The 11,648-nt window shown below is 40.7% G+C and overlaps 1 protein-coding gene across 3 annotated transcripts in view; it reads right to left on the minus strand.

The window, feature by feature from the left end:
* Nucleotides 1–11,326, minus strand: part of MCC (MCC regulator of WNT signaling pathway) — a 387,205-nt gene extending 375,879 nt beyond the window's left edge. For 2 of the 3 annotated variants that reach the window (XM_025866893.2, XM_073889298.1), the window contains exon 1: nucleotides 11,157–11,326. In XM_025866893.2, the coding sequence (XP_025722678.1) occupies nucleotides 11,157–11,320 (164 nt within the window). In that variant the 5' untranslated portion in view covers nucleotides 11,321–11,326. Of the gene's footprint in view, nucleotides 1–11,145 lie in introns of all 3 variants that reach the window. The other variant, XM_073889303.1, reaches the window with a different exon arrangement.
* Between the last annotated feature and the right edge of the window lie 322 nt (nucleotides 11,327–11,648).

The following is an 11,648-nucleotide window of genomic DNA, read 5'->3' on the forward strand; positions in this document are numbered from 1 at the left end:
AATGGGAAAAGAATAGTGTTTTCAACAAATGGTGCTAGGACAACTGGATATCCACGTGCAAAAGAATGAACCTGGAACGCTTCTTCACATCATACACAAATATTAACTCAAAATGGATCATAGACCTATATGTAGGAACTAAAACTATAAAACTCTTAGAAGAAAACATAGGTGACCTTGGGTTAGACAAAGCCTCCTTGGATATGTCACCAAACACAAGCAACAAAAGGTAACATATGATTCCATTTGCATGAAATGTCCATAGTAGGCAAATCTATAGAGGCAGAAAGTAAATTAATGGTTGCTTAGGGCTGGAAAGTTTGGGGAAAGATGGAAGAATACGCTAAAAGGTACAGGGCTTCTTTCTGAGGTAATAAAAATGTTCTAAAATTGATTATGATGGTGGTTGCAAAATTGTGAATATACCAAAAACAAAAAACAAAACAACAAAAAAACCCACACACATTGAATTGTACTATCTATCTATCTATCTATCTATCTATCTATCTATCTATCTATTTATTTTTAAGTAGGCTCCACACCCAGCCTGGAGTCCAACACAGGGCTTGAATTCATGACCCTGAGATCAAAACCTGAGCTGAGCTCAAGAGCCAATGCTAACCCACTGAGCCACCCAGGAGCCCCAAATTGTACACTTTAAATGGGTAGATTGTATAGTATGCAAGTTATATCTCAGTAAAGCTGTTAGAAAATATCTGAAAGACACACATGTGAAAAGCAGCACTGAATAGTGGTCAAGACCTTCATTTGAGAACCAGAGACATCAGTTGACGTTCGGTTCTTACTAACTGTGGAAACTTGAGCAAATAACAATATCTCTGAGCCTGTTTTTCTCATCTTTAAATTGCATATAATAATAATTTCTTTTCAAAGGGGCTATTGTGAGTAGTAACTGAGGTCATGTATATAAGGTGTTGGCTTAGCATACAGGTTAGCACACAGCACTCAATAACGTTAGCTGTTTTTTTCTTAAGATTTTATTTATTTGTTTATTTACTTCTTTATTTGAGAGAGAGAGAGCATGCATAAGCAGGAAGGGGCAGATGGGGGGGAAGAGGGAGAAGGAATCTGAAGCAGACTCCACACTGAGCATGGAGCCTGACTCGGGGCTCAAACCATGAGATCATGACCTGAGCCGAAACCAAGAGTCAGATGCTCAAATGACTGAGCCACCCAGGCACCCCAATAATGTTAGCTGTTTAAAAAAAATATGTGGGCCTTGGCTGTAGGTAGTAGCTTAAAAATAGTAAGATATTGCTGTAAATGTTATTATAAAATTATTTATATGTAAACTTAATTAAACAGTGTTTCCAAATAGGGAGGCTCACTTGAAGACATGGAAAAAGAAAAATCAAGACTCCACTTGAGGTCTTTAGGTAATCACAGAGGCTAGATTTACTTTCCCACCTAAAACAACTAGAAATCCAGACAAAATATAAGAAATAATAATTTCCAGACATTATATAACAGACAGCACAAGACTAGAATCCCTGAGTAAAGGTAAACCAGCAAGAGTAGCCTACAATTATACCAACCTACTGCCTGGAGACAGTTTACAGGATGCAGAACAGGAGAGGGAATCCAACATAACCCAGTGGTTCCACTGAGCTAAGATAGAGAACAAAGTTCAGCAAATTCAAGGTGGATAGAATTTGTGGTGCAGAGAGAAGATGAGGGAATGCCTCAGAAAGAGGGAGCTCCAGAGATCTGCAGAGGCTAAATTAACCCTAGGCTGAAGGTTATTCTGATCCTGCATAACAAAGCTCAAAGGCAAGCTCCCAAAAGATCCAAAGACAAGTGCAGAACAAAGTAAAGGAAAACAACAAAAGCCAGAACTCAACAAGTTATGACATCCTGCCTCCAATAAAAAATTATCAGGCATGCAAAGAAACAGAACTATGTTCCATAACCAGTAGAAAAATTAATCAATAGAAACAGACCCAGAAATGACAGAAATGATGGAATTAGCAGACAAGGAAGTTAAAGTAGCTATTATAAATACGTTCCATATATTCAAAGAAACTTCTCGAAATGAAAAATACAATGAAATATGAATGAGATTAATAGCAGCCTAGGCACTGCAGAAAAGACCAGAAATTTTGAAGATATAACAACAGACACTATCCAAATGGAAACATAGAAAGAAAAAAAGATGGGGAAAAAATTAACAGAGGCTCAATGACAAGTGGGCAAATATCAAGCAATCTAATACATGCATAATTGGAGTCCCAAAAAGAAATTAGAGAAGGGACAGAAAAGATGTTTTAAAAAAAATAATGGCTGGTTAATTTCCAAATTTGATGAAAACTAAATCTACAGACTCAATAATTTCAATAAACCCCAAGCAGGAGAAAGCACAGATGAGTGTTTTATCATCTCACTTTACAGGTAAGGAAACTAAGACAGAGGCAGGTACTGGTACCAAGTCACGTAACTACTTAGTAGCAGAGCCGAGGTGAACCCAGCTTTCCTGACTCAGATCCAGTGCCCTGTCCACCATGTTGCAGAGGAATAACATTATATGACTTACTCTTTAGTAGGTCACCTGGCTGCAGTATGCAAAATCTGAGCGTGTGAAGGGTGGAGGGGGCCAGGGCAGGAGGAGGAGCCTGTTGTACTAATCTCAGTGTGAGATGGGTGATGGTGTGGACCTAAAGTACGAAGGTGATGAGAAGCTATACTGTCAGAAGCTATATTTTAAAAGCAGAATTGGTGGGTTTGCTGATGGACTGAAGGTACTCTTAGAAAAGAGAAGAATGCATGATGACTTTATTTTTTGACTGGAGTCTCTAGCAAGGGAATAGCCACTTATTGTAATGGAGAAAACTGAGGGAAGAGTTGGGGAGAGGAGTCAGGAATTTTGTTTTGTAAGTTTGAGATAGCTTCAGACATGCAAGTCAAATATGTAGTTACTGCACATACCTGCCTTAAATTCAAGGGAGAGGTTGTGCTCAGTGATATGGAAAGACAAATGACTCAAGTTTGGGAAGCACTACACTAGATGATTCTTAAGAGTCTTTAGATACAAAGAATGTGTGATCCAATAACCAGGAAATACTATATATCCGAATGGGCTCTTCTGAATGATTAGGTACCAGATTTGTCCCATTCAAAATTCTCTCCCTCGTATTAGTTATAATAGATTTCATTTTACCCTCACTTAGGTTCCATTTATGCTTTTCTGAGTGACATTACAATTTGATTATAGCTTTGAGGCTTTCAGTATTATTCAGTTTCTTCAAAGTTTGGCTTTGGTTGTGCTGTTCTTTGAATATCACCAAAGGCTCTCTTTTAAAAATTGTGTTCCAGACTTATCACCTCTAAGAATAATCCTTATGTCCTGGGAATCTACCTGGCCATGAGACAAGGAATCTAGAAGTCATAGTCTTTCTACTCCATTTACCTTTTGTTCAAGTGTCTCCTGTAACTTTTAAAGCCAAATGAGTCCTCTTTCTAGCTTCCCCAAAGCAGATTTCTGCTAACTGCCCAGGGGAAGAATAATAGAGTCTGTTGACTATGTAAATCTGTAATTCTTTAGTTAAACACTACAGTATCCTCTTGTAGTTACTTTCCTTGTCTAAAGAAGATGAAGCAAAATGTTTGCACAGCAATTCCAGTTCATAAGTTTCACTGATAATTCCAGTTTAGATTCACTCTTTAATAATACAGTACATGGAACCATGAAGGTGTTTATTCTAGCATTACATAAAATACCGTATTTCAAACTTCTAAGATGCATAGTGAGGGCGCCTGGGTGGCTCAGTCGTTAAGCATCTGCCTCCGGCTCAGGTCATGATCCCAGCATCCTGGGATCGAGCCCCTCATCGGGCTCCCTGCTCAGCAGGAAGCCTGCTTCTCCCTCTCCCACTCCCCCTGCTTGTGTTCCCTTTCTTGCTACCTCTCTCTCTGTTGAAAAATAAATAAAATCTTTAAAAAAAAATGCCTAGTGAATTAATATTGTGAAATCTAAAGGTTTCTTATAATTCTGTTGGCCTGGCACTGACATAGTTACCACTGCGTGTGCAGCGTGAATCACGTTGTCATTCCTGGTAACATGACTAGATAATTCTCAATGCTTCCTTAAGAATACAAGTTCTGGCAATTGTCGGAGAATCTTCCATCTACACGATCTGGTAAGACCAGAAGTACCAACATCAATGATTACAGAAAGATGTCAGTCCCTAAAACAATCCTACAGAAAAGAGTTCGCCTCCTTTAAAGAAATGCTGCATCTCTGAATATTTTGATGTCATTGAGGCTGATACTGGGTGCTGAGACCCAACATCAATACTCTGAACCAAAAAGTGATTTGGAAGGCTTGCACTTTAAATGTGAAGAAATCTTAGGATTATTTTAAACAATCTGATCAGTCTGTTTTCCTTTTTATGTATGCACAGCAGTAAAATGTGATTAAAATCTATGACTAAGAAGCTTAAGGCAGAACTTTCAATAAAAATAAAATTAAAAATCTATCCAATGATATGTATCTTATCATAGTGTGACTGGTACAGAAAACAATGGTGTGTCCCAATCTATAGCATCTTCGATTTAATGAAATTCCAAAGCAAATAATTGGGAACAATCTAAATGTCTGACAATAGAAGAATACTTAAATAAATTAAATAAATAATGGAATATTATAATTACAAATCACATTTTCCAATCTTTTTTATTTTGGTGACAGCTTTATTGAGATATAATCCACATGCCATAAAATTCACCCATGTGAAGTGTATGACCCAACGGTTTTTTGTATATTCAGAGTTGTGCAACTATCACTATAATCAACTTTAGAAGATTTTCATCACTTCAAAAGAAATCCGGTACACTTCAGCTATCATCCTTTAATCCCCCCATTTTCCCCAGCCCTAAAGCAATCACTAATCTACTTTCTGTCTATAAATTTGTATATTCTAGACATTTCATATAAATAGAATCATAGAATATGTAGTTTTTTTTGTGACTGGACCCTTTTACTTAGCGTGATACTTTCAAGGCTCACCCATGTTGATGTTGTAGCATGTTTCAGAGTAGTTCATTCCTTTTTATGACTGAATAATATTCCATTGTATGGCTATCCCACATCTTGTCTATTCATCAGTTGACAGGCATTTGGGTTAATCACATCTTTGACTATTATGAATAAAGCTGCTGTGAATGTTCATGTACAAGTTTGTGTGAGGACATATGTCTTCAGTTGTCTTGCATGTATACCTAGAAGCAGAGTTGCTGGAATATATGTTAATTCTATGTTTAAGTTTATGAGGATCTACTAGACTATTTTCCAAAGTGGTTGCACCTTTTTACATTCCTACCAGCATTGTATGAGGATTCTGGTTTCTCCACATCCTTGCTAACACTTGTTATCATCTGACTTTGATTATGGCCACTCTACTGGATGTATGGTAGTGTCTCACTGTAGTTTCGATTTGCATTTCCCTAGTGGCTAATGATGATGAGCACCTTTTTATGTGTTTATTGGCCATCTGCATATCTTCTCTGAAGAAAAGTCTATTTGGATCCTTTGTCCATTTTTAATAGGTTTATCTTTTTATTATTGAGATGTAAGAGTTCTTTATATAATCTAGATGCAAACCCTTTGTAAAGTATATGACTTGTAAATATTTTTTCCCATTCTTTGGGTTGTCTTTCACTTTTCTGATAGTGTCCTTTGAAGCACAAGTTTTAAGAATTTTTATTAGCCAAATTTATCTATTTTTTTCTTTTGTAGTCTATGTTTTGGTGTCATATACAAGAATCTATTGCCAAATCCAAAGTGACAAAGATTTTGTCCTATGTTTTCTTCTAACAGTTTAATAGTTTTAGCTCTTAACATTCAAGTTTTTGATCCATTTTGAGTTAATTTTTGTAAATGAGGAATGTAAGGAATACATACATTTTGTATATGAAAAATGTATACATTTTTGTATGTGAAGAAAGTGTCCAAGTTTACTCTTCCCCTTGTGGCTATGCAGTTGCCCCAGCCCCATTTGTTGAAAAGTCAATTCTTTCCATATTTCACCCTTGATGTTGAAACCCTTGTCTTCGTGCTCTTATTGAAAATAAATTCACTATAGACACATGGTTTGTTTCTGGACTCTCAGTTCTATTTCATTGATCTATAGGTCTATCATTTTGCCAATACCACACTGTCTTGATGACTGTTGCTTTGCAGTAAGTTTTGAAAGTGAGAAGTGTGAATCCTCCAGCTTAATTCTTCTTTTTCAAGATTCTTTTGACTATTCTGGATCCCTTGAATTTCCATATTAATTTTAGGATCAAATTATCAATTTCTGCACACAATGGCAGCTTGGATTTTAAGAAAGTTTGCATTAAATCTGTGGATCAACTTCGGGGAGCACTGCTATCATAACAATATTAAATCTTCCTGTCTATGAAGAGGGGATGTCTTTCCCTTTACCAATCATTTTCTTAAAGGGGGAAAGAAGCATTTTTTCAAATTTATTTATGAGAGAGGGAGAGAACATGAGCAGGGGTGGGGGGCAGAGGGAAAGAGAGAAAATCTCAGGCAGATTCTCCGCTGAGCAGGGAACCCGATGCAGGGCTCGATCCCAGGACCCTGGGATCATGACCTGAGCCAAAGGCAGACTCTTAACTGACTGAGCCACCCAGGCGCCCCTATCCAGTCATTGTTTATATACTAGAGGAATGAGATGATGCAGCTATGTCCCTAGGAAAACAGAAATGATATTCCTTGGTTATGGGATAATTGGTAATTTTTATTTTTAAACATTCCTGCATTTTCCAATTTTTCAACAAGAGTATCTTTTATATAACCAGAAAGAAGTTATTCTTTCAATATTTTATTTATTTATTTATTTATTTATTTACTTGACAGAGAGAGAGTACAGCAGGGGGAGCAGGGGGAGCAGCAGAGGGAGAGGGAGAAGTGGGCTCCCTGCTTAGCAGGGAGCCCAATTCAGGGCTCAATCCCGGGACCCTGGGATCATCATGACCTGAGCCAAAAGCAGGCGATTAGCCGACTGAGTCACCCGGGCACCGAGGTCATGATCCTAGGTCCCAGGATTGAGCCCCATATCAGGTTCCCTGCTCAGCAGGGAGACTGCTTCTCCCTCTGTCCCTTACCCCTCTCTCACTCTCTCTCTCAAATAAATTTTTTTAAAAAGGAAAATATTATTTATTAAAATACACTCACATTTAAAGTACTTTATAAACATGAATATGCTTGGAAATGAAAATGGTTGAAAGATTTTTCAAGATACCTGAACAATACCAGTGTTTATACTCGGCCATCTCTTCATCAGAATTTACTGATTGAATACTTTATGGCCAATAGTGTGCTAGACCCTAAATGTACTGTTTTTTGTCTATTTGCTTGTTTAGTTTGTTTGTTTTTAAGTAGGCTCCACACCCAGCATGGACCCTGAGATCAAGTCCTGAGCTGAAATCAAGAGTCAGACGCTTAACCCACTGAGCCACCCAGGCACCCCTGAGTGTATTATTTTAACAAAATAAACATGATTCCTACCCTCATGAAGCTACATTTAGTGGGAGACTGACAATAAACATTCAAACAAAGTAGAAAATAGAAATGCAATTACAAATTGTAAAGAGTACTATGGCAGAAAGCCCCTGGTACTACGATAGCGAATAATGGTGGGGAAGAGCTAACTCACTTTGATATAGTGGTCAGGAAAGCTCTCTCTAAGGTACCAGTGTTTGCACTGAGGCTTGGCTACTTGATATAAGGGCAAATGTTGGTGTTTGGTATCTGTCAAATGTTCAAGTTTCTTAAACTTAATGTTTAAACTTAAGTTTAAACTTAATGCTCAGTTTCTTAAACTGAAAGGTAAAAATAGGAAGCTTTAAAATTCCAAAGGGAAATTAATTTCAACAAATAGAGTAACCCCACCACCTCCTATACCATGGTAAATAGGGTCCAAAAAAATTCAATACTATAAAATGTGGGGTTAAGTGATCATAAAGTTAATGAAATGCACCAGAAGAGCCTACTGTGGTCCCACTATACAGTCCCAACTCTCCCCCGTCCAACCCGCAGTTTGGCTCCACCTAAGAGTAGTTGTCTGTTCCAGCTTAACTATCCGTGGGGATGATTCTGGGGACCGAGGGCAGGCTGGGAGTTCCTGGATAGAGGCAGCAATTCCAGGAATCTCCAGTGAGCTGGTGCCTTTTTGTCAGCCTGCTGGGGAAGTATGGGCCAAGAGAATACTGAAGATTTGAAGCCCTACCCTTTCTCTCCATCTTCCTGAGGTTGTGTGCCCTGACATGTCCCCTCCTGGTCTCAGTCTATCTTCCACTAGCCTCCCTCCAAACATGAGATCTCCAGCCCACTCCTGTTTGAGAATAAGAGTTAAGCAAAGGACCAAAGCCAAAATAACTGAATGAGGATTACCATGGAAGTTTTATTATAGGTTTGGTTGCTACTTGCCTACTCAATATCCATTCCCTGCTCTTAGTAACAGAACTCAGAGTTTGTTTAGGAGGCAACGTGACTAATCGAATTACATGCTTCCTTGAACTCTACTGCAAGAACACTACTGCATGGTAAGGTGATGGAGTTTAACTGATAAGATTTCAATTAAGGGATTTGGGAAAGCTCGACTTTAATGATATAGGCACTACTCATTTTAGCTTCCTTTTATACCTTCCTCCTTGGAACCTGGACATAGGGCTGGAAATACAGCGATCGCTTTAAGACCAGGAGATAACCATGAGGATGAATGTTTTATATGAAGAATAGTGATACAGAAAGATGGAAGGAAGCTGGGCATTGACACCATTGTGGAATGGCGGTCCCAGTCTGAATGAACCACCTCCAGACCTCTAGGTGAGAAAGTCCACCTTTGACTGTCCCGTTAGTTTTCCATTATATATAGCCAACTGAAATCCTAACAGATACAGTGGTATACCATGAGCATAAACTTAACACCTTTTAAAGAATCCAAGATTTTTAAGGTTTTAGTGGAGAAAGTCCAACTCTCAGATTATAAAAGAGAAAATTCACAGCACTCCATTCCTTATCACCCACTGTAGAGTGGTCAGTAAAGGTCATTAAACAAAAGTAGCACAAAGCAGCAGCTCCAGAGAGGGAGGCATTTAATGCCACTTATCTTCATTAACCTCATTTCCCAAGCCGTATCAAATAAACATATATTCCAGGTAAAACAGTGCTTGCTCTGTAAACATACTTCTAGAGAGGTTCCTTGGTTCCTCCTTGCAAGGAGATTGCCATCCCTGAACTCCTCCTATACGAGAATTTTTCACAGCATAAAATGACTTCCGAAGCAACTCTGCCCAAAGGTAAAGTTATGGCTTAGGGTACATAATTGCACATACCATCTTTCAACTTTCACACAGATGTATTAAAGTGATATGGCTCAAGGAATGATAGTTTTCTCTACTTTTACCTTAGCAGCCTTCTACTCTAATCTGAAATCTCCTATTTACTACCACACACTTACACACAATGCCTCACCCTCCAAAACAAAGTCCTCAGATTATGCCTACAGAATTCATTATTCTTCAGGGCAGATACAGCCAGCATTCAAAATAATACGAACATTTGTACAGAAAGTGTAGTTCAGATAAAGCAACATATTAATAGGCCAAATCAAAGGAAGGAAAAGAGAGAATTCTGCTAGTTCTCTGTATGTACCCTTGCCCATGTGAAATTAAATTCTTTGTGCATCCTAATGTGAAGAATGCAGACTGTTTTTATTATCACAAATAAGATAATGGGCATTCAAGTAGGAAATTCAAGTAGGCTGTTCAAGCAAGAAAAAAATCTAAACTATATGATGAAATTTTTTATCACAGAACCCAAAAAGGGAAGACTTCCAGATGAAAATCATGTGGAGTCAACTAGAATTACATTTTTTTTCATTTCAGAACAGAATTACTCCATAAAGTTTTCTGATATCTTTCTAATGTTTTCCAATGAAACTCTAGAAAAGTAATAAAATTCAGTCAAGAGTCATCATAACTGAATCGAGTCCCAAATAAGTTATTTTTTTAATTGTCAGAATCTTATATGTCAAATTACCTGTTTTAGAGATCTTTTAAAAAAATTGAGGGGGGATTCCCTACTCTTTTTTTCTCTAAGTAGGCAAGGACAATCAGCAGGAGGCAGCCTAGGATTTTCAGAGATCTTTACTATCACCAAGACAAAGGCTAAACTAATATGTAATATACAACTTAGGTGGCCTTCCTAGAAGGCAATTCAAATTTCAGCGTCGAAGGTCTTCCGTGCCCTGTGTCAACCCTTCAAAGAAGCATACCATAAAACATTACGAGTGCCTTCTTCACCATTTGTGTGTGATAAGTGATAAAAATGTGGGCAGAAGTAATGATTTTGCCAAGCCCTGCGGTTTGAAGCCACAACACAGGGAATCTAGAAGCAAACACACTGAGGGTTATAAGTGGTCTCGCAGAAGCGCCCTCACACCCCACTGGAGACTCACCTGGTTAGCTTGCCCCGCGGAGGTAGGGAGTCGGGTCTTTTTTCCAGACTCACCTCTAAACCCCCAGTTTGTGCCTGCGTGCTTGGTTTCCCTCAGGCTAACAGGTTTAAATCAGTACTGAGTGGCAAGCTATGTCCATTCTGTGGGTTCCGCAGTTTGGAACACAGGGGCTCTGCAGCACCCGAAAGTTCTTCGCAGCCTGTTTTCATGCCCAAACTCTGTCACTGAGAAAGCATCCCTATCCTGGTCCAGTCGCGGGGCTGTCCATTGAGCAGCCGGACGGATCGCTGCCCGGTGCGATAGCATCTCACCAGGAGCCGGAGGCTGCAGGGCAGCCCCTCTTACCTGGGACAAGTGGCCAGAACCCGTTTCAGCAGAGGCATGAATGCTCCAAGACCCGGGGAGGACTCGCATCCTAAAGAGATGTCTCCCAAAGCCCAGACAAAGACAGCGCTGGGAAAAGTTGGACCAACTAGCACCACCAGAAGGCGAGCGGCTCAGCCCCTCGGCCTTCGTGGCTGAGCCGGCGACGCGCTCTCAGAGTCGCAGCCAACTTTTCGGTGAGCTTCTGAGCAACTTGCTGGAAGTTGGGGCGAGGGGGCAGAGGAGGGGTCAAGGGCAGCGCGGAGAGGCTGGTTGTGCCCCAGCCGGTTTCGCGTACCTCCCCAGTACCTGCTAATGTATCCGTCCCCGTCGCCGTCGCACGTCTGGAAGAGGCGCCGCATCCGCTCCTCCTCGCCGGTGCTGGACGTGTCGCTGCTGCTGCTGCCGCTGCCGCCGCCGCCGCTGCTGCCACCGCCGCTGGCGCTCCCCGCCGCCGCCGCAGCCGCCATCATGCGCCGGCTGCCTGCTCGGGAGGAGGAGGACGAGCGACCGCGGGAGGAATCTGTGAGGCGCAAAAGCGGCTCGCAGCCCCGAACCTGCCTGACAACGGAGCATGCCCAGTGGCCGCCGGGGCGCTCCGGGCGCGGGATTCCAGCTCTCCGGGTTTTGCCCAGGCTGGGAAGATGGGCGCTCTGCAATCGCGGGAGTAGGCACCTTAGTGGAGAGGGAGGAGGGGAAGGTAGATCGTGGAGTCGGGGAGCCAAAGATGCCGAGGGGACGCCAGGGGACGCGAAGTGTGGCAGAGTACACAGGAGGTCCCCTGGAAGGGTGTCAACTCCG

This window comes from Callorhinus ursinus, unplaced genomic scaffold (genome assembly GCF_003265705.2).
Source record: "Callorhinus ursinus isolate GAN/ISIS: 27379988/994484 unplaced genomic scaffold, GSC_fseal_2.0 scaffold3, whole genome shotgun sequence".
Lineage (NCBI taxonomy): Eukaryota > Metazoa > Chordata > Mammalia > Carnivora > Otariidae > Callorhinus > Callorhinus ursinus.